The following is a 24,327-nucleotide window of genomic DNA, read 5'->3' as shown; positions in this document are numbered from 1 at the left end:
CTCCGTCATCCCTTTCTGCCGCACCCCTCCCCCTTCCTCCACTGCATGAGCAGTTCTCAGAGACAGGGAGGGTTAGCAGACCACGAGGGGAAGAGAGGAGATCAAATGGCTCATTAAAACCTTCCAAACGCGCGCACACTGCTGCAGATGCCGTCACCATGCTGAAAACCCAGTGCAGACAAAAGAACAGCAACAAAAGGCAACTGCTGCCAAAACACGGGAACAGCTTGAGCTCAGAGCCTCCAGAGGCAGGCCAGGGAGGCCCTGCTGTCTACAGAAAGGGGGCCCTTTCTGAAAGCAGATCTCTTACACCGACTCCTGTGGCCCAGCTGCAAACCCTCCCCTCGCTGTTACTACTTTTCTTCCATATTATCTGCTTTTGTACCTTAGCAAGAGGCAGCAGCACTTAAGAATCGCTAGACAGAGGCAAAACAGTGGGGCTAACTGCCTCTGCGCTTCCATGTACACGTGGACAGTCCTGGCTCCGCGGAACTAAGTGGCAGCTCTCACCACCTCACATATACCACGGCACATCCCGGATACCTGGCTATCACAGGGAGCAGAAGGGGCCGGAGGATTATCCAGGACAACGGCCAGGGTGCCAGCTGATGGCGCACTGATGTACACAAAACGGGGAGCAAGCAGTAAGCACTCTTTTCGTGCTTGGCACTAAGCACTCTTTTCGTGCTTGGTAGGAAAGGGGTGCAAAGGCCAGAGAGGAGGTCAACTGCGGCAAAGAGCACAACAAAACAGGATGAATGGCAGTAAAGAAAATGGACAAGCAGGCTGCTCGCAGTCTGACTGGTCTACTAAACTAAACAGGTCATAAGAAATGGTAATGCCACGCCAATGGTGGGCAGGAGGTTTTCCCACCAACACCGAGAAAAGGGACACAGTATAGTGTGCGCAGAAAGGATAAGAAGCCGCTGACCTCTGCGGTAATCTTTCGTCACACTTATGGTGCTAGTGCCACAATTCATATGTCTGGGTCAGGTGGTATTTAAACCGAGTGGCGGGAGAGGGTGACCCCAACGCAAACAGCACGTGCAGCCTAAAATCGCCAGGAGGCTATCTGGCAAGGACAACTGGCTTAGTTGGCGAGTTAAACCTAGCATGGCTAAAGGCTGCATTACAAAGTTAGGCTAATGCCATAAGAGACTTGTATCACCTGATCTTTTTATTAATAACTGCACAAAATCGAGCTTATAAATGCATAATGAAATAAAGCATGTTTTAAAAACGGTCCATACTGCGAGCGGGCTATTTTTGAATCTAAAAGACTGTAATAAAACTGCGACAATTGAAATCCACTAAATTGCATTCTAAATTTGCAATAGCAGCTACAGTGTTCATGGATATTTGGCTTGAGTAACAAGAAGTGCAAATATGCTTGCTTAACATAGGAGCAACAGCTTGGCCCTTTGGAGTAAAAGAAGATAAGCGGAAGATATTTAAGATACTGGTAGAGCTTGCATGGTACAACTCAGATGACTGTTGACTGGCGATAAACATACAAGTGCGCACTAATAGCCTTCAAAAATGGAGGTCTCAATCTCTCACCCTGGTGTTCAGAGTCAACACACTACAACAATGAAACTTAACAGTCGGGGAGGAGGGTTTTGGCAGAAACATCTACCAAGGTTTACTATCAAATTCACTTCAACTATAGAATGAGCAGAAGTACGCTGCTCACTTTCCTTTTACTGTCTGCAAATCAGATTCCATTACCCACTGTGCCCTTTAGGTTCTCGACCTTCCTTCTAAATTACAAAAAAGTCCACGTTAACATGAACCAAAGCAATTCCCGCGATCCTCTGCAACAGGTGGCCTACACAAATTATATATATATATATATATATATATATATATATATATATACACACACACACACACACATTAAAAAAAAAAAAAAAAACATCCCTTAAGTACTCAGGCAAGAATACACGTCTCTACTACGTTTGAGTAACCAGCGATAGATAGCTCATTCAAGGAAGTTTCAAGGAAGACAAAACTTCTCCACCCAAGTACTCATTTAGCAGTCTACATTATTTCCCACCTTTTGTGGCACAGTCGTGTATCTCAGCACAAAGCGACCACATTACAGTTAATCTCACGATTCATAAAAATCTACTATGAGATAATAACAGTTGGAACAATACAATACTGCGTGCTGTCTATGGGTTTTAACGCCCACTTGACTTCTTATTCTGCTGCCTTTCCACACTTCATTTCATTAATAATTCAGATACACATTCTGTTCCTCCTCACAAAAGGGCTGCATGAACACATTTGCCTCAAAATAAAGCAGCCTTGTTCCCAAACATACAGATAAAACTGTCTTAGTCATTGAATACACGTTTGTGATCAAACGCAGCCTTTGAACAGCATAAACCCTACACATGTAACCAGTAACATCAGACTAATGTATGGCTGCTTCAAAGTAGTCACAATTGCAGAATATGCAATGAAAGCATAATGAGCACTCTTAGCGATTTGCTCAGTTACAGGACTACAAAAATTCTGGAAGTAAAAAGGAGTTACTTACTGAAGTCGATGAGAAAACGACCAAAGCCGTGCCGTTGATACTGGGGCATGATCATGATGCATGAGACATTATACTTCTGTTGACAAAGTTTTTCCTAAGAGAAGGAGAGAGTGGAAGTCAAGTGAGCGAGCATTTGTGTTTGCACAGTATTACAGCTGTGGGCATGCACACAAATCATACAAGACTCACAATATTCAACTATGGAAGTTGAACCGCTTAATAGATGGAATACCAGTCCTTAAAATAAAAAACATGTATAGGGATGTTGCAAAAGAGTACAGGTTTCACAAAAGTTCTGTAAATACAGAAGGTTGGTTTTGGCACACAGCTAAAAGATCCAGTTTGGTCCGGCATAACTATACTAAATATGTAAGCCACTCACTAAAGATTTAGAGAGAGACATTTTGAACCCCACTGGGAAGTGAAAAATGAAATTAACAAGCAGTACTAAACTCTAAGGCACGAAGCAAGGCTGGGGAAAGACGTAAGAGATACCAGACATTTCTGCAATTAGAACACAGGAACACTTACCTTTGAGAAGTATCCTACTAGATGACATCCCTTGGAGTCATTCTTTGTGAGGACATAGAAAAGGAACGGTTCCACATCATAATACAGGGTTTTGTGGTCGAGAAACAACTTGGCTAACAAGCAGAGATTTTGACAATATATCTTGCTCAAGTTTCCATCAACCTTGGGAAAATACAAAAAAAAGAGTGTCACTTGCAGGAGGAAACTGCTAGAACGTGCACCTTCCCTTTACCATAAATAATATAGCTGAAACCAAATATGAAAAGCCACGGGTAGCCCCATAGAACCGGATGGCAGTGAGCAACAATCAATGGCAAATCCAATAGGTCTCACCTATGCAAGAACTATTGGCTTTCCAAATATGTTTTAGCCATGTTGTATACCAGTGTGGCTTACGTTCAGCATGGCTAAACGTTAGTGGGGTAAAGGAGAGTGGAGTGTCGTAAAGTAGAGTAGTGTTATGGAGTTGCAGCGTGGTATAGGGTAGATTTGAGTCACAGAGTAGAGTGGTCTATTGTGTTATGGACAGAGTAGTGTCGTACAGTGGAATAGAGTGGAGTGGTGTGGAGCAGTATGCCACAGAGTTGAGTGTCAGTGGTGTAAAGTAGCATAGAGGGTGTTGCATGGAATAGTGTACAGTAGAGCGATGGAGTAAATTGTGGTTATGTGGAATGGAAGAGTGTTGTAGCGTCAAGTGGAGTGGCATAGTGTCCATGTGGAGGGGCATAGAGTGAAGCAGTGGAATGGGGCAGTGTCGTACAGTGGATTAAAATGGTGTAGCAGGAGGGCTGTGGAGTAGCAGATTTAAGTAGCGTGGAGTAGAGCTTAATGGAGTAGAGCATTAAAATGGATTATTGTGGAGTGTTGTAAAGTGGAGTTGAGTGAACTGGGGTGAAGTGGCATAAAGTACAGTGATGCAGAGTAGAGTGAATCTCTGGCGGACAGAGGAGCACAGGAGAACAGAGTGTTGTAGAGTGCAGTGGCATATAGTAGATCAGTGGTTTTCAAACTAATACCTCCCCCTGCCCCCCCCCCCCCATCCCCCTTTCAGGTAGGGAGAAAAATTGGAACCCATATCAGAATGTTTCATAATTATTACAGTAAGTTGGCAATGTTTAACTAGGTCTAGGATTATTTAAACATTGCAGTTAAGTTCTGCTACCTTTTTTAAAAATGCAAGAACTTATTTTCTGCTTAAAAAAAAAGGACTGTTATCTGCATAATGCTTCTTTTGGCCACAGCAAACCAGACAGCTGTCTGGGAGGCTTCGATCTAAAAACAGCATTTCTGGACATCTAAATGTAGAAAAGCGTGATATTCCCTCACATGGACAAAACAGGCACAGCTAGACATGGTAACCTAAAGGTAATTCAAAGAAAAAAAGAAAAAAAAACTCAGACAAACGCACCACATGCAGGGCAAAATCTTCACAAACTGCCTTATTGAAACAATGCCTCTCAAAAATTCTATTAATTCCAAACTACCTTATTAGTGTTCTGATGCTTGAATCACTGATGTTCATAAATTGTAGATCACACCAAAGTCCAGATTCTCTCTACTTGGTACACACAAAGTAAACATTGTTTTTACAAGCCAGAATAGAAAATTAGAAAGTTAACAAAAAAAAAGGTTCACACAGAAAGGTATTTGAACTTCTTGCTGTCCCGTCCTAGCTGTTGAGAAGGGGAAACAGTTACTGTCTTACACTAGTTCCAATGTTGTTTCATCATCTTGGGTAGAGATGACCCTGAAAAAGTAAGCCACTAAAATTAAGTCTCTAACCCTAAAAGGCCTGTATCAAGAGGACTGATTAACCTGAAATTAACAGAAGCTTCTCCAAGTTTCGCCTTTGCTAAAAGGGCAGATACTCCCTTTCCTAACCATGAAGTCTTTGTATTTTGCCTTCTCTAGTTTCCAAATAATATAGAGAAAGTCCTCTTAAAGCGGTCTGAAGACAGATAACCTTTACATCAAACACCATCCTGACATACGATACTGCTCAGAAATTAAGCAAGAGGAATGTATTACAGACATGGGCACCACAAGGGGGCGTTCTCACCAATGTGTTACTTCTCTAACAGCAGTCCACTATTGCCATTTACCATGCAATAAAGAGCATACAACTACTTCCCAGAGTCAACAGAAGCACTGGAGGGATTTTCAATTTTACCATTGCAAGCTAACTGGGCTCTGGCTTTCCAATTCCTCAGGACCCATCCAATACAGCAATGTCCAACTAGCTACAATCCTAACTAATTTGTGAGATGATTAGAAAAAAATACTCTGAAATTGAGGATTTTACTCCACAACATGAAGGGCTGATGTATGTATGAGAAAGCTGAAGCCAAAATATCTAGAAATAACTATCAGATGTACTATATCGTAAGCCTTTAAAAAACATGCTACTAAATCACAAGGCAAAGAGAACACCTCTAAGACCAAACAACAAAACTGTCAGGGACAAGTGTTCTGAGGCTATTCACAAACATCCATAGTGTGAAATAACTGGTGATATGGCTACTTTGGAGGTGTCAGTTTGAGTACACAGCCATTATGCTACACAATTCTGGACTATTTTCTATCTTTGTTTTATGATTAGAAATGGATTCTGGACTCTACTCCAGTAGTGGAGGATATTTCTAAACAAAGCAGAAGACTCAGTAATGGAAAACAACCCTCAATCTAATAGATCCTGCATGCAATGGGATATACAGGCAACACAATTTTGCCTCACTAGTTAGCACTAAAGAAAAGAAAGGTGTCAGTATGGACTGTTGATAAGAGGCTAACATGAACAAACAGCACAATATTTGTAGGTGTACACGAGAAGTGGGCATCACCACAAAAAGATGTTATGTGACCTCCTCAGTCTCATTTATTTAGCAAATGGGAGCCATTTGTCTCAACCCAACAGCAGAAATAATATAATTAAAATCATCCATCACACCTCAAGCTTAGCATACAGTAGGCCTCATGCTTGTCAGCACACATTGCAGTATGTCATACTACAATGACAGACAACATATCTAAACCTGCTGGAAAATTGTCCCTTTGATTCATACCTATCTCAACATTCATAAGGATCTTCTACCCCACATGAAAAAGTAAAATTAATCTACAGATAAAGCATATGCCGATAACCTTCAACTCTACTGAACTCCTCACCTGCAATTTGCCACCCTCTGTCTCACAGGCACTGAACTTCCACCTAATCTAAAGCTCATTGAAGAGTAAGCACAAAGTTTACTGCAGAAATTTCTATACATCATTTCTTCTATCCGCTGTTCACACATTTTCCTTAGTGATTGCAACCTCTGAGGAGATGTACCTAAAAGTTATGAATACAGCATTCATCTTTCATCTAAATACTGTAACGTCAAACATTCGCAAAAAAAAAAAAAACAACACACACACACACGCAGCAGCACTCTTGACTTAAGACCTGATTTAGGTCTCGGCAGAGGGAAATACTGTCACAAATGTCCATTGTATCACAATCCCATTATCTCCTATGGGGATCGTAATACTGCAAATGGGATATCGGTCACATTTGTGACGAGTATTCCCTCGGTCGGACTTAAATCATGCCCTTACTCTTTACTGTCTTGCAGACTCCACTGCCATTAGCTGGACTGGCCTGAAAATGTCAATTCCCATTGTCATCTGCCATCAAGCAAATATGTCCACTCCTTCAAGAACTTGCCCATCTAATCCCTCAAACAAAGACTTCACTTCCCTGGCAACAGCAACTCAAAACTAAAATCACAAAACGGCAACAAAAAACAAAAAGAAAGATGCCCCAACGCGTTCAAGCTATGCACTAGGAAACCAATGTCAACTGACAGCATTGTACATAAAGAAAACTACTTTTAACAAAGGCAAATAAAAAATAAACAATTTAAAAAACTGCCTTGAAAAGATGTTTTTAAACTCAAAGCCCATGTTCTGAATGCAAAAACACCTTGAGCACCACCAAATTCATCTACATATGTCTTCAATATACTAAATCTCAAACAGAATAATAGCCTGCTTGTTGACCAAACAGGGATGTCGAATTCCAATAGCCTGACGCCCAGGACATTGTTTGGTGTCAAGAGCAACACGTTTTCACGTCTATTTTGTCCATGGGGCAAGTAGGCCCACTCAGTGCAGCACAAACCCTTTGGCTGCCAGCTTACAGTACATTATGGATCACGAAAGTGCAGTGCCTGCAGTTAAGGTAATATATGTGTTCATATGTTAAAGCTATTCAGACTTGTATTTATGGTTTATTAACAAAAAGCCTTTATTAGTAGGGTGAGCGCTCAAAGGAAATGTAAGTCTTGGACTGCACTACTGACAGTAGTTCCAGTATAAAAATGTATACACGTTTGTAAAGAGATTAACAATATGAGGCTACATATAATGCCCCCATAACGCTCTGACTAGATGGTAATCTCTGCAGACTCTTGAAGCAAGACTGATTATTCTTTGCTTTCAAAATAAATTGTTCACAAAAAATACAACTAGGAAAAAAACATTTTGCTAAACGTTTGTGAACCTTAGGTACTACTTCTTTAAAGCATAGTTTAGTATGCTAGCATGCATCAACATGCTAGCATGCTAGTATTCCCAAAAATATTCGTAATAGAAATCAGGTTAACACGTTTCAACAAGATTATGAAAAACATGTTAATAATCAAGCACTGGCAAAGCCAAAGGTCTGACATTGGAGGTCAGCCTATAGGTTTTGACATGGTTTTTGTACAACGTTTTAGTTGTGGGAGCCATGGGCCCTCGCCATAATAACAGACATTGGCAAAAAACAAAAAAAATATATATATTTTTGGACCATGGACCATACTACCAGAATGGATCATTCTGCTTGTGAAACTGGGCAGAACAAAGCAACTGTTATTGTTTGTTGTGCAAAAGCAAATATATATTTTTGTTTCTCAAAAAGCACACATTGCCACAACGTTCTTAGTACTGAATAAAACTACTTTGTTTGCTGATAAGCTTCTTGTGAAAGAGCAGAATGCTGTTACTCACAGTGAAGCCTTTCAAAAGATAAACAGAACAAGACAGAATTTAAAAACAAAAAAGTCTTGGCTAATGCCAGACCTAATTAGGGGCCCAATTCTTAAAGAAAGTCACAAAAGGGCACCCATGGTATATGTCTTTGCTCTAGTGCAGATTTAGGACTTTCATGAAATCTGAAGAATTTACAGAAGTAGGCCAGGAAATCACACTCCCAAAAGATATTTGTGAACTGCATTTCAGCACGAGCAAATATGCATGTGTAGATTTAGTCATGCGAAAATCTGTTGAACGTTTGTGAATTCACTTTCCCTCCAACCACTTTTTCCCCCCCAACACTGGAAGAAATTTTACTTCTGCCCTTGTCAGAAGTACATATCCTAACTTTCTCAGTATGGGAAAAGATTAGGGAATAGCAGGTAAACCCCTAAAACATTCAAAGTTAGCAGGTTTGCACAGACTCAGACTTTCCAGCCCTGAAACTGTTAGGTACCGCTACCTTCAGCCCCAGTATGTAGATCTGCGGAAAGATGGCAATGTAAGGGAATTGCTAGTATTCAAACCCTACTATAGTATGAGCCTGGGAATAATGAGACTATAATAAGAGCTCTTACATAATGAAATTGCTGCCATAATTTGTCACTGTACTTACATGGCACCAAAGTGATAAGTGGAATGTTTTACGGGGAAAGTAGATTTATGAAGCAACGTGTCCCATTGGCAAGTAGATATTTTATTAAATTCCACACCCCTGACCAAAAATTCTACATCAATTCAAGAACCCCCTAATCTCATTCAACTGTCAAGTATAACACCATCATTTCTTTGCCAAGACAATCAACATCCAACCATACTACCCATTGCATTACTGTGTACTCCATCTCTCTGCATAAACACCAAGATGGATAATCACATTAGCCAACCTCACTGAAACACAATCAAAATCACCACATATCAAGATCTCATCTTTCTATCAATATAAAAAGCAGAGAATACCATATCCAGGAAAGGGTCTCCTACGCAGAGCTGAACTAACTCACGCCACAACTGAAAAAATACTTACTCAAGAATAAACTCTATTCAGAGCTCATGAAAGGAAAAAAAAACAAAAAAACAGTACCACGTACCACCAGCTATATAACATTAGTAAAATTAAGTCTAATTCCTGACAGATTTCAGTACCACCCACAAGGCCCTGCCATCTTCCACAGACATCGTACAAGGATGTTTTCATCAGCATGCAAGACTCAACATTGCTCAATTGAAGAGTACCTTACCTACAGGCATCAGACTTGTTTAACAAATAATAAATGACCATAACACCCCCAAAAGAACTACAGTGACACCTCCCCAAATCCACCCTTCCTACAAGCCCACATCACCTGCTATGTCATCTAAAAAGTAGAGGCCACAAAGCAGAGACCCCTTCCACAATATGATTTGGCATACACAAAACACACAAGTGAATACGAAATCAAGAGGAGTAAAAAGGACAATAACAGAGGGTGAATCGTCTCAAACTCTGCATGCAGGATCTAGAACAACCATCTACTGGTCTAGATACCTTCTTTTGCAAAAAGACAGATGGAAATTGATCTCTTTAAGAAGTTTCATATTGGTCATTGCTAAAGATACTCTCGACCCCTTTAATCTTTTTAACTGTTCGCTAGACTCTCCACCTCGACCCAGACGAAGTACGTGCGCCATCATAAACGAACCTTCCACTACTCACGTCTAATATGTAAAACTGCATTCTAATTTGGTTGACACTCCACATTCACAAACAACAAAGGGCAAGATGTCAGACAATCACATCTAGACAACTCGGGTAAGCCTGCATCTAGGCTAACTAAAACAAGGGAAATAGATGTGGGATAAAGGTATGTGTAGGTGATTAATCAGTTTTTAATAGGCAGCATTTAGGAAGTCCTAAGAGGAAACTTTTGGTAGTATTGTTTGTAGATCGCTAGCATTAGGACTAGCAGTGTACATGCAAGACATTGTGAAGTCAACTAACTCCCTCCATGACAGAACATCGAGAGTTCAGAAAACCTCTGCCTTGTCAAAAAGAAATGTGACCAAGACCATGGAGGGACGCAAGTATGGTGGTTCAAAGATAAAAAACTCTTGGAACAATTCTAAACATCAAGTAGCCATCTGTCACATGTAAGATACATGATATTACATGCTTACAACACAAACGTCTGGCAATAGCTTTCAAACATGCATTTCTAACCCCTGCTTCAAGCATCCCATAGAGTACAATGCCAGAGTTGTACAACTGTTGGTCATTCCACATGTGCTAAAATGAAGTTTATGTAAGAAGGTGGCTGAATGAAGTGGTAGACGTGCAGTGCAACAGAAAAGCAGTGTCCAAAATTGATGCTCAAACATTTAAGTGTTCACTTGGAACAGAGAAAGGAGTCTCAATCCATGTGAGACTTAGGCCTATAGATAAGAATAATATAAGCTTGAAAAAAATATATAAGCTTGAAAAAAAAAAAAAAAGCTGGCTTTAAGGCTTGAACAAATAGGTAGCCATAGCAACATTTTACGACTGACCATATTGTCTTCACTTTAAACAGAGACATGGATAGTGTCAGTCAATATCTACATACACAGTCCTCCATTTCTAACAACTCAAAGGTTTTGGACTGGCACAAAGCGTGAGTCACTCACCAATCACTAAAGGGGCACTTTCCTATACACCTCGGAGACCCTGGCTTGTAGAATACAGGCTTGAAAGCTTTCATGTGCCTGTATTGAAAGAGTACATGTTACAGCAAGAACGGATGCTGTAAGCTGTGCATAAAATGAGCTTCGAAATAAACGTTTAAACAAAACCCTAACATGTATTTGAAGGTAAGAGACAGCTATTGGGCATGAATGGCTGTAACAAGACAGAAGATATTTCACAAGTGTTAGATTCGTATACAGCAACAAATGAAGGACTGGTGCTGGGACATTAAGAAACAAACTGCAGTTTAGAGTTGAAGAGGAATGGTCTGAAACACGAGTCACAGTAAGTCCTTGTTAGAAATGGGGTCTCTAGTTGGCGGTCGGTTTGCACCCTGTCCAAGTAGGGACCTTCACTCTAGACAGGATAAGGGAGATACCTGCTCAGATAACTCCTGCTCACCCCCTTGGCAGCTTGGCACGAGCAGTCAGGCTTATCTCAGAAGCAATGTGTAAAGCATTTGCACATAACACACAGTAATAAGTTAAAACACTACAAAAGGACACCACACCAGTTTTAGAAAAATAGCCACATTTATCTATATAAAACAAGACCAAATATGATAAAAATCCAAAATACAGTCAGAAAAATATGAATTCAGCAAGATTTACTAAAAACTACAGGTCCTTGAAGTCGATAGCGCCACCTGGGGCTATGACTGCATCGTGATCAACAAAAAAAAAACAGTTCAGACCGGCCGCGGCGTAACGGGCCAGCTACGCTGTCAGGAAGACCCGCAAACAGTACCTTGGAATTGCAGGGCATCGTGATCCTCACGGTGAGCTCCGGAGAGCGGCGTCACTGACGTCGCAGTGTTGGTTCCGGAGTTGGTGCAAGAGTCGTCGGGCCCTTGAGGGCACACGCATTGCAGATCGAACTCCAGGCTGTTGAAGTCAGGTGTGCCGGCATGGATGGCGTCGGGCTGCATTGCGAAGCGCGACGATGCGACGTGCGGTGTCCACAGGTCATGGTGCAGGCAACGGCAGCGCCATTGCTAAAGCGCGGTCGTCGGTAGGCCCAAGCCATCAGTGCGGGACGGAACGGTGCTTTGTGACCCTCACAAGCGCTGTCCACAGGCCACAGTAGAGGCAGGAAGCCTGGTGACGACACAGGAGTCAATGGTGCTGGCGTCGGTGACCCGGGACGGAACAGTGCTTCGTGTACCTCACGAGCAGTGTCCACAGGCCACGGTGCAGGCAGCAGCGTAGGTGTCAGCAGAAGCTTCGGGGTCAGGGATGCCCAGGCTGCGGTGTGAACAGGCGATGCCAGAGTGCGGGGCTCAGAGGCCACGGTGCGAGCAGCAGCTCAGTGAAGTCGTCCGATGACTGCGTCGGGGAGACCAGGGTCGCAGTGCAAAGCTACTCCGTACGGCGTTGGCAGGTCACGGTGCAGGCCAGCGGCATCATTGGCAGCGTTGCAGTGGTTCTCTTCTTTAACAGCACAAAACACACAGTTCCCAGTGCTGGAGGTCGAGGAAACTGAAGTCTTTGGTGTCCCTGAGACTTCCAACATAAGGCAAGCTCTACTCCAAGCCCGTGGAGAATTTTCTCAAGCAGGACACACAGCAAAGTTCACCCTTTGCACTCTTTTCAGGCAGAAGCAGCAACTGCAGGACAGTCCAGCAAAGCAACACAGCAAAGGGACAGTACTCCTCCTTCAGCTATTCAACTGGGCAGAGGTCCCTCTTGATTCCAGAAAGATTCCAAAAGTCTGGGGTTTTGGGTCTTCTTCTTATACCCTGTTCTGCCTTTGAAGTTGGCAAACTTCAAAGCAAAGTCTCAAGTGTTTGCAAGATCCTTTCTTGTCCAGGCCAGGCCCCAGACGCACACCAGGGGGTCGGAGACTGCATTGTGTGAGGGCAGGCACAGTCCTTTCAGGTGTGAACGACCACTCCTCCCCTTCCCCTCCAGCACAGATGGCTAATCAAGATATGCAGGTTACACCCCAACCCCCTTTCTGTCACTGTCTAGAGGAGAGGTGTGAATAGCCCAACTGACCCAGACGGGGAATCGACAAACAGGCAGAGTCACAGAATGGTATAAGCAAGAAAATGCTTACTTTCTAAAAGTGGCATTTTCAAACAGAATTTAAAAACCAACTTCACTAAAAGATGTTTTTTTAAATTGTGAGTTCAGAGATCCTAAACTCCATATTTATATCTGCTCTCAAGGATACTCTGCACTTTAAGGATATTTAAAGGCAGCCCCCATGTTAACCTATGAAAGAGATAGGCCTTGCACAGTGAAAACCAAATATGGCAGTATTTCATTGTTAGGACATATAAAACACACCAGTATATGTCCTACCTTAAACATACACTGCACCCTGCCCATCGGGCTAACTAGGGCCTACCTTAGGGGTGCCTGACATGTAGTAGAAGGGAAGGTTTAGGCCTGGCAAGTGGGCACACTTGCCTAGTCGAATTGGCAGTTTAAAACTGCACACACAGACACTGCAGTGGCAGTTCTGAGCCATGTTTACAGGGCTACTAATGTGGGTAGCACAACCAGTGCTGCAGGCCCACTAGTAGCATTCGATTTACAGGCCCTGGGCACCTCTAGTGCACTTTACTAGGGACTTACCAGTAAATCAAATATGCTAATCATGGATAAACCAATCAACAGTACACTTTATACAGAGCGCATATGCACTTTAGCACTGGTTAGCAGTGGTAAAGTGCCCAGAGTCCTCAAGCCAACAAAAACAGGTCAGAAAAAATAGGAGGAAGGAGGCAAAAAGACTGGGGATGACCCTGCAAAAAGGGCCATTTCCAACAGGCCTTATCTGGTACAGACTATATCTAGACGCAGATTCCTTACCTTAGAATTATACCTGGTGTCAAAATGGATTCAGAAGATTTTTCCTGTGCAGTACCACTGCGCTACTGTAGGTAGCGTATATCATCTCAGCATGTTATTGTACGTCATCCATGGCACCAATCTAGGCACCACCCTAGAGCGCAGACATCAGTTTATTTTCATGACTTTCCACATCAGAAGCAAGGAGCATTGCAGAATATTGACCACTGGTTGGGGATACCTATGGCATTGAAAGGGATACAGCCCTCTCCCTAGAAATCCATTCAAAGAGTGGAGAGGATGGGTGGGTCAGTAAGGAATCCGCAGCTATAGTCTCTACCAGATTCGGAGTTACAGAAGGTAAATTTGCTCATCTGATAGACTTCTTGATGCAGAGTCCTTACCTTAGAATAGATAACCAAATCACAGAACCTCCTACAGATAGGGCTCTCCACTCCGCCTCCATGTAGGCTTACAGGAAAAAAGAGAATCACAGCCGGGAAACCGCTGGAAGAGGCATGCCAGACTCTGGGGAACACCCCTGCCACCCCCCCACCCCCACCCAAAAAACATTCCCATCGCTCCACCTCCGGCCATCCAGACTCAGAGGATTGTTGCAACTTGCACAGCTTTGCATTGAGACCCGCAGGGGAGGTTGGCGTTTCCCAATAATACTGTTGACCAAAAAGATGACGTGCAAACACACACCAAGCTGGAAAAGAACAAAGACAAGCCTCCTCAGATGACATAGCTTGAAACCTCTAAGTGCCACCAGGGCGATGACTACACGTCCACTTTAAGGTGGTGGAAGAATGTTTTTTGTTCACTTACTTGATTCCCCCTACTAATACAAGCGTGTGTGTAAGTGACGTGAGAGTGGGGGTCCCACGCTCAATTGGGAGCTAGCCCCTGTGCCTCTTGGACTAATTGCATGAAATTATATGCTCCTCATAGTATATACTTGTTGAGGGTTGCTTGTCAGGCCTCCTGATTTTCAGGTGGGGGGCGAAACACCTCAATTGTTCTTTCTTCTACCTCTGTTTAGTTCCATGTTATTTCCACTGTTTTTTTCTATCATTATTGACACACTGTGATGATGCAGGAGAGGGAGGGGGAAGCAAGCCACACCCGCCAAGATGTGGGGATCGAACCATACACCTGGTCATGAGGACGCTACACTTCATTACCCTTTAAGTTCAGGGTCTCAACTCCACAATAAAAACACAGGACTTTGACAAATTGAGTGTGTCGGCATGAGGCTGATGTCACCCTTATTCTGGAAACACATCCGTGAAATGAGGGCATTAGACTCCTACTGTTATCCTGCCCAATAAAATTCCTAATACACAAGCAAATCAAGAGGGGTGCTATACTTCTTCAAAGTGTGACAGCATTCACAGAGAGAGTGCTGAACACCGGTCATATGAGGGACTCTGTGCAATGCCCATTTGACCATTTTTTCAAACTATGGGGCCCAACAATGAGAAGGAGGCTTTTTAAGCTGAACCTTTACCAAAAGGGCCCTTCTTTGCGCAGGGGAGTTGGGCGGGGGGGGGGGGGGGTGGGGGGTGTTCCTTGATCCTAAATATGATCACTCTCACCCCTGGCAGGGAGAACACCCATTCCACCCTCAGCCTTAGGCCTCCGTGAACTTTCATTAGCCGATATCTGGCATCCCCATCACCCCCATGAGTGAGATCCAGAGGACCTACTCTTACGTTGATTACTTCCTGATTCCTGCTCCCTCGCCTAATCAGTACCTCAATAGAGGTGAAGGACCTGGCCGATCATGCACCAATAAGGTTGGACATGGGCCCTGGTGCTCCACAGCCTCAGATTCCGAAACTCTGGATCATAATTTAGATTGCCTTTCGCAATCCAACTCTTTGTGATCACATAAGATACAATTGAACACCATTTAAATGAAAATGACACCGACGATTGCTTGCCAGCGACCTTGTGGGATGAAGCGAAGGTGTTTTTTAGGAGGGTGAGGGGGATATCTTCACATACAGCAATGATAGAGGAGCCACGATTCGTAAAAAGGAACTCGAAAATCAGCTGCAACAGGCCGAGTCTAGGCATAAAGAAGGGGGCTCTCAGAGGACCACAGACACATTAGGGGCAAACTAGAGCATCTGCTAATGACAGATGAAGCCAAAACGCTGCTCTACGTTGGCAAAACATTACGAGTACGGGGACAAGGCTGATTGCCTTTTAGCCCACAAAATACGTATACGATCCACATGCAATCATTTCAGAAATCCAGGACGAGGAGGGTGGCAGACAGACTGAGACGCACAACACTGTCAGTCTTCCACACCTATTATTCAGAACTCTATTCAAGTCCAAAATCTTGACAAACACCACCAAGATGACCACCTCTGGGACTATGAACCTCCTGATAGGAGGGGTGAATTAAGCTTGCTAGAAGACTATTAGTCTGGACAAAGTTAGGGTGAAGATTGCTAATCTCCCTGCAATCAAGGTTCCCGGCCCAGATGGGGTTCCATTTTTTATAATGCTTCTGCATCCATGCTAGCCAAACCTATAGCTTGGGCGTATTAAAGTTAAAATCCCACCTCATGCTAGTCTTGAAGCCCCACAAGCCTCAGACGTGTTGTTCATCTAACTGAACTTTTGAATTGAGATTTTAAATGTTCACGTCCAATCTTATAGCATGACTCCATCATATCTGGCCGGCTCTCATAGAACATCAACAGTCAGGCCAATGGATAATACTTGCAAGCAGCAGAGCAGGGTTGACAAGCTATGGCACTCCTCTCCTTTGATGCTGAGAAGGCGTTTGACAGGGTTGGTTGGGCATATTTGTTGACAGTCCTTGTGTAAAACACATATGGGCCCCTAAGCCTACATACAAGCCAACTTTAAAAAGCCAGCAGCCAAGTTAAAAATCAACGCTTCTCTACCATCCACCATCACTCACAAGAGGACCCAACATGGATGCCTCCTGTCCCCTTCAAATTTTGCCCTAGCCATGGAGCCCATGGTAGCAAAGATCCAGCGCAGTCCTGCTATCCACAGAAGCGAGTTGGCAATTGAGAGCATAAACTGGCCCTCTTCGCTTCTGGACTATCTGCAAAGCCCACCTCTTCGATGTTCTAGACTGCCAGTGCAGCAGGTAGTGACATATCCTGCCACCAACTGGGTGTCCATGACGGTATAAGGGCAGAGTAAGTGTTTGGAGGCCGTCAAGGTGGTGGACTGACCCAACCTCTGGCTGCCTGATCCACAAGGCATGGACACTGTACCCTTATCTGCACAGGGGCTGGGGAGCATGCACAGCACAGTGGCTTGGCAGGAACTGGCGTGGTTGGTAGTCCCTTTGGTAGCCACCCAAGCGGCAAAAAGCGGACTTGGAATGGTGCAGGGCGGAAGATAAGCCCAAGGACCGGGCCATGGCCCGACTGTCCTTAAATATCTTGAGTGCAGAGTCCGCCTCGTCTCCAAAGACATGTGAGCCATCAAAGGGCATGTCCATCAAAGAAAACATGACAACCTCCAAGAAGCCAGTAATTCATAGCCAAATGTGGTGCCACTGTCTGTGAAGCCCCTCTGCCTAGCAAGGTGGCACAACCGGTGCCGGCCTGGATCCAGAAGTGGATCTTTGGAATCTCACGGACTCTGATGCCGCCAGCACGGAACCAGTAGGGGCCTCTGCAGACCCAGTGTGCCTGAAGGTATACCAGAGGTGTTGGCCCACCCAAATATGGCGCATAGTGTGATATTTTTTCTTTTTCTCTCCAAGGTGGGCAGGGGGTCGCTCCGGCTCCTGGAAACTCGGGGAAACGGAGTTGAGCCAGGCTAAACAGAGGAGCGAGGCTTAGGACGCATACACTCCTGCATCTTGTCAGACGCGGAGAAGTCAAGTCACTCCTCGCCCTTTTTCTTCTTGTGTTTGGACTTGCACAACTGCCTGAGGATTTTGAATGGGACAACGACCTCGGACTCCATGGCTGAGCCCAGGACCTCCCTCTCGACCGGAAAGTTGACCGGCATGAAGTCGCACGACAGGCCATCAGCTTGAGGGAATCGCACCCTCAAAGCCTTCAGGTTCATCATGCAGTAGTCTAAAGCATGACCTTATTGATGCATGATTGGCCAGGTCCTTGACCTCTATTAAGGTATCAATTAGGTCGTGGTCACGCTTTAGGCACCACAGGCAAGATGTGGGTCCATCACGGACATCAGTCGATGATAGGTGCAGCAGGACTTGAGCCTGACCTGCCTAGATAACTTTCTGCCACACCAAGAGGTAAATCTTAAAAAAGCTTTCACGAAACATTGAGTTCAGGCAAAAAACAACTGCAGGGGGTATCTCTTCCCAGGTCTGCGCTGGCTGGTGCAGAAAGACAAGAACGGACTTCAATACACCTAGGTGGGGCCTATATACGTACCGTGGACGTCACTGACTGAGCGCACAGAGCTGACCGACGCCACCTACTGGCATGCAGGGTTACTACTCATGGAAAATGTTCCGGATCTAGTCTGATGACTGAGATAATCCCAAGGTAAGGAATCTGCAGCTAGAAGTCTCAGATATGACTTTTCATTTACTCCTCCTTTGCTGCCAAGCTTAACAGAGCAAAACAGTTGCTGCATCCACCCTTGCATACAACTCTAGTGATTCATTTAAGATCTAGCATTACAGAATCCAAGCAGCCCAGCCAAGAGCAATTAAGACATTTTTGAAGAAGTTACAAAAGATCTACATCTGTATTTGATAGAAGAAACCAAAATCTATGGGAAGTGGGCAGTGAATGGGTAGCAGAAACCCAAATAAAGCAGGAAAGGGCTGAAGGACAAGTTGAAAAGGCTGCACAAGCATGCTACTGGTGCTTCAGAGGCAGTGTCTCATCCTTGGAAAGCAGCAGCTACATTTGCATTATTGCAGGGGGTTTGGTGGAATTTTGAAGGTGTTAATAAAGCAGCATATAGGATTGTTTTAAAAAGAAAAGGGATAAAAACAAGTCCCATAATGAAGTCTTAATGTTTCGCACTTTGGCAAATCGAATGCTCATCACGGACTAAGAGAACAGTCAAATTCTAGTAAAATAGCTATTCCTGTAGATTGCAGATCGTCAAATAAAAAACCCTTTCAGAGTATTAATATCACAGATCTTCTGACAGCAGGTATTTTAGTGTATTCCTTAAGTAATGTGCTAATAACTGCAAATCAATATTGGCCTGTTCGTGGTATCATCACTTGAGATCACTGATAAAACTGTCCCATTTGTGGGACTAGTAAGACCATTCTTGTGGATCAGAGACCGGCACAAGGATTTCTTGATCTTCTGCAGGTGTTACAATATCCGACCCAAAATAGTACCCCTCAAGTTACAGAAAGCAAAAAACAAGTTGAATTTGTCAGAATGCTCGTTTTTGCGTCAATGTAGGTAAACTGCAGAGCTAGTGCCTCATCTGACCTCCAGACCAGCTTTGCAATGAGACATTTCTACTAGTTGTGCTTTCATGATTTCGTAGACCAACATCAGATAGACAAGCTGGGGCCAATGTGGGTTCGGAATCCAACATGGATATCAGCAACAGTGCGGGTCGGTATCTGTACGAGTGCTGCGGGAACGCCAATGGATCTTTGGGCCTGTGTAGTAATCTTTACTGGTGTTGGTACGGGCACAGAAATGAATCCCAAAAGTGTAAGCTGCACTGGGGGAGGACCCATCAACAGTAACCAGACAGGAGGACCACTCTGCACTGCCAAAGATTTGCAGCATGGCCTCACTGAAGGAAGCTATCTGCTGGGTGGATCGATTATGAATCAGTTCTGCAACTTCAAAGGGACACGATGTTTATCTTCACACCCTTACATCATCTTTTTGGAGCTAGAGTGACTAGGAGTCGAGTCCTTCTTCATCTTTTGTATTTGTGCTTGGACTTCAACGTACCTGAAGACTTGGAGCAGAACGTGGATCGCTTATGTCAATGGCAACAAGACAAACTGGTCCCTCAACCTGGAGAAGCAGCAAGACCTGTGCGTCGACTGCAACCTCTCCTTCTGCTCAGCGCAGCGTTGTCGATTTCACCTCTCAGCCTCGAACTGCCTTGGAATGCAGGAGGGGCACACTTGTTGCACAGCTTAAGAGTCATAACCCAAACATCACTGGCATACCTAGTGCAGGATTGTGACTGATATATGCTTCTTTCTGCCTCAGCACGGCTTGAATCCGGTCTTCAGTGAGTACATCTTTCCCCAGCACACTTAGAAAAGTTTTTTTTTTTTTTTTTTTAGAGCCATTGGAAGGAAAACACATTTGGGAGCGGAGCTGCAGATGTACGTGGGGAGGTATGGTAAGAAAAGATCTAAAGTCAGCATGCACGGAATAACAATTGTATGAGGCTCAGCTTTCTCACTTCCAGGGAACATACAGATTAACACTACGCCGGTATGGGGGAACACTGCTGCTGACGTTTTTTTCGGATCCAGTCTGGCACCTGGTGTACATTCTACAGGTGAGGTCACAATACCTCAAAGGTTAGGACCATAATCTTGACCTGGTTAGAGTATTCATCAGCTAGCAGTACCACAGAAAAACTGAGAAGCTACGAAGAAACCGGATGCACAGAAGCTGAAAATGCTGTGTTATCCCCGTTTACTCAGCCACGAACAGAGAAGTATGTTTTAAAAAGCCTGGAGAGCATGGCCAAGCAATAAGCAATGTTAGAGCACAATCATTACAACCTCTCATTGTCACTACTCAACCAGAAAAAGTAAGTGCACAAGGGTCAAAATACTAATGTGTATTGATCTTCAGATTACAAGCCACCTCCACAAACTACATTTCACTGACCCACTAAGTACGGAGAACGACAGACTTTCTGTTCCATGTTTCAAGCAATGAAAATTTAACATACTCACCTCGAATACAGAAAGGTCATCTTTCCGGTAGATTTCATTTGCCGGTGGATGAAACCAGCCACACTTCTTTGAATGTCTCTCTAAAATGCTTTTGCTTTTCATATATCGGAGACAGAACTCGCACAAGTACAGCTTCGACAATCTGTTGAAAGTATGAAGAAAATAAAGCTTTTTAAGTGCATTACAAATATGCAAAAACAGAGCGTCCTCTCGTAAACTCTTACAAACAGATGTCAAGTTACATTTCCTTCAGTGTCTTTTCACTGCATTACTTAAAACCCTAATGGGTTGAGAGTCAACAAGGCGAGCAGCTTAAAAAAAGAATAAAAAATACTATGTCAAATGTCTAGTTTTAGCTTTTATTCTAAAGTTCTAATGCGTTCTTTTACTAAAAAAACCCTACAACAGTGTCAATTTATCGCCGAATCTTCCATTTATGTTTAGCATAACCGCACACCAGCAACACTGATCGTACTCTTTCAAAAGCGAATACTTCTTGAAACATCACAGCAGCTGCTACTTCGATCTGTAAAAATAACTTATTTTTGCAGAAGTGCGGTATTAAGAGCAACTCATTAGTAATGCAAAGGTCATCCAAAGAATTCTGCATGCGAGGGTAATCGCACAGATGCAATTACTCTATACCTTAGGACAAACTACGCCCGGCCGGTTACTTGGAGGACTGGCTTTCTCAACTTAAGTTGCTGCAGTTGATCTTCAGAGGAATTCCCTGGCTGGGAAGCCAGCCTCTCAGCAGATCGATCATACGGACATTCCAGCATGGCCAATAGAGCCAGCCCTGAGCACTATTCCTTACCAGACAGCAGTAGGATACATACCTGCCTAGAGGAAGATCGGATTCGGTAGAAGTAATGAAAAGCAAACCGTTTTTTGTACTTCATTAGCTTTGCCAATTTTTTTCAGCCAAGCTGCACAGCTTTGCAGCGACCCTACACAAAAAAATGTCTTTAATGGGCGTTTTTTTTCTTTTTAGTTATTGAACAGTTGGATGGGTAACTAAAATAAATGTATTTTTTTTCTACTTTTAAGCAGGTGGGAGGCAAGCAATATAGGGGAGGAAGCAAAGGTGGTGGAAGCAACAGGGCGTAGGTGGTGAGGGACGCACCACGGGGGCTGCAAGGGTCAGAAGCAACACAGGGCATGGATGGGTTGGGGGTAAGTAACGGAGAGAGAGGTGAGGCGGAGGCAGAAGGGCAAGAGAGCAATCAATATGGAGCTGGTGGGGAGTCAGTGGTATAAAAGCACCCGTAGCCCCCATGGTGCTGGGGGACCTGAACTGAGGGGCCCCACCAAGCTCAATACACTAGCCTGAGACCTCCTGAGTCCAGAGAGTGGGCGCTCCTTGTACTGTGCAGGGGAGACTCCCCAAGTTTCATTAAAGCACTGTGGGGAGTACATGAGGGAGACAGGTGGACAGCAGACACTCTCAAGGGGTACTTAAACAAAAAGATAACAAGCATTTGCAATGCAATGGGTCTCGCGTTTGCTAGAGCAATTAGCATTGTAAACTTCTAATCAGACTTGTCTTGCCACATAAATTGAAAATGAAAATAAAACCGTTTCACATTACTGGACTTTTCTTGACATATAAACTGAACGGTAAAAATTTCACATAAGCGAGCTGACAGCCACCATCAGTGCAAAGCTGACACAAAAGGAAATAAAAGTTCACCCGTAGTGAAACCTATCAGCAAAAGTGCAATTATCCATGTAATCGGCAAAAGTGCAATTTTCTACGTAATCGGCAAAAGTGCAATTAACTATGTAACAGCGTCGATGTCATGCAAAGCGCTCCACTTCTGCCCAGCGAGATCGGGCTGCGAAAAAAGAAAAAAGTGGTCTAGAAACCAGACGGAAAATGTGGAGTCCCGTATGTTTTCAGTACTTGATCGCTGCGCTCGAGAAGGGCCAAACACCAGAAAAGGCATGACTTATGCAAGCCTTTCACAAATGAAAGCAAGCAGATTTTAAAAGGCAAGCCCACAAACCAATGAAAGACTGACGTGACATGGGCGTGGTTTGAAGCCCAAAGAGAGATTACAACACGGGACGGAGCGCTTTGCGCTCACCCCTGAAAAAGTAGTGCTTAGAAAGCAAGCAGTGCGTCAATGCTCCCAGGAAGGGTCATACTCAAGAGAAAGGAAAGTCCAAACAAGCCGACTAGTAAGCAGCAAGCAAATGAATGACAAAGCCGACCAATGGTAAGCGATGGGCAGGCTCTAAGTCCACAGTAAGCTAATATGTCTCACAACAGATTGTGCATGGCTGCCTAGTAGGAAAGACCTAAAAATAATAACTGGCACTTAAGTAATACACTCTTTTTCCCAAAACAGCTGCTCTATCAGACCAACCATTCTCTACATTCAGAGAGATAATGTTAAGTCTCCAGAAACCTAGGGAGCCACGTTTTGCCAAACTCTGCTGTGCCGAGGTAGAAGCTGGGTCTATGTGAAAATATTTACCAAATATGGTTATGTTTAAAAAAAAAAAAACGATTTCATTATTTTCGACGATATGTTTGTGTATGTGTGAAGGGGTGCTGTCTCCATTCCAACTGTTTCTTTACTTCCTATTTTTAGTAAAACAATTGCTTTCAATATGATATTTTCTGATTGTCATCTCTTGAGCTCTTCTTTCTGTATTATTTGCTTTTGAAGGGTTCCCACCCTGTACTCTTTAAATAAATATATCAAGAGGCAATGTATTTTGTATTCGCGGGAAAAATTATCAGGTTTGTAGGAAAGGTTTTTTCCCTAATATTTCCCACAGACATCGTTGGAGTGAATAAATGCCACGTTCGTGGCTTTGGTCTTCTTACCAGACATACACAATCTTTCCGGGACGCAGCTGGATTCCTGAGCAGTTATCAAACTGTATTTCATCCCACAAGTCAAGGCAATCACCAAAAATCTACCCCTTATCTACCATTCGTAGTGAGGGATGGGAGCCTCTCCTTAATGCATCTGTACCACAAAACTGACTTAGAACTCACAATGGTACCATTACTATTTCTGCTCACCTTTTGTTAACCCAGAAATAAGAACCCCAGCAACAACTTTCTCTTTCTTGGGGCTATATGACAGGCTGTCACATGTGACTACTAGCTAAACGTCTGAATACGGAATCCTGGATTATCATGGCTTTTTACCACTTGACCAAACATTATTTGTCTCAAAATATAAATGTGAGAAATAACATATAAAAAAACATTTTACATAGAACGACTGTAGTGCACTGTCCCAAATCCAGGTTTCCTCTCCTCACTGCATCTTGATTTCTGCAATTAAAGTTCATCCTTGCACTGCAGTGAACTGACCTATATTATGGCACCCTCGTGTATGAGATCGTTGCACTAGAATTATCTCTGGAAAGCCTTGGTAATAGGGTTCATCTATGTAACATGTATAAAATAGAGTTAAAAGCAGAAGCGTCTTGCAGTGTAGAAACCCAGCAAAGGTTATGCACATCAAAATGCATAAAGGCCATTTAATGGAACATGGGTGCAGCAAACATGGAATGAATGATGGGCAACTATCAGAGTGAAACAAGTACTGCCAAAGCCAATAGATCTGGTGTTGGCTACATGCCTTTTGACGTCGTCAGCACTTGTTCTGCTATGTCACGATTTTTGTAAAAAGTTACTGTAGGAGGAGCTGCCAGCTCTCCAAATGAAAAAATATATATATCGGCTAAAAGCAATAACATTTCTGGACACAAAGTGTCTATTTCCCTACTAGTTAGTCCCTGGCACTTAAAGGAATTACAGTGATATTGGATG

The 24,327-nt window shown here is 43.6% G+C and overlaps 1 protein-coding gene across 5 annotated transcripts in view; it reads right to left on the bottom strand.

Annotated features, from left to right (window-relative positions):
* Positions 1-24,327, bottom strand: part of KAT6B (lysine acetyltransferase 6B) — a 346,743-nt gene that overhangs the window by 68,547 nt on the left and 253,869 nt on the right. For all 5 annotated transcript variants that reach the window (XM_069240850.1, XM_069240852.1, XM_069240854.1 and 2 more), the window contains exons 10-12: positions 20,529-20,670; positions 3,077-3,238; positions 2,546-2,639 (exon numbers count right to left, since the gene is read on the bottom strand). In XM_069240850.1, the coding sequence (XP_069096951.1) occupies positions 2,546-2,639; positions 3,077-3,238; positions 20,529-20,670 (398 nt within the window). The remainder of the gene's footprint in view (positions 1-2,545; positions 2,640-3,076; positions 3,239-20,528; positions 20,671-24,327) is intronic.

The sequence above is a fragment of the Pleurodeles waltl genome, chromosome 6, assembly GCF_031143425.1.
Source record: "Pleurodeles waltl isolate 20211129_DDA chromosome 6, aPleWal1.hap1.20221129, whole genome shotgun sequence".
In the NCBI taxonomy this organism is placed as follows: domain Eukaryota; kingdom Metazoa; phylum Chordata; class Amphibia; order Caudata; family Salamandridae; genus Pleurodeles; species Pleurodeles waltl.
This window is presented reverse-complemented; position numbering and strand designations above follow the sequence as displayed.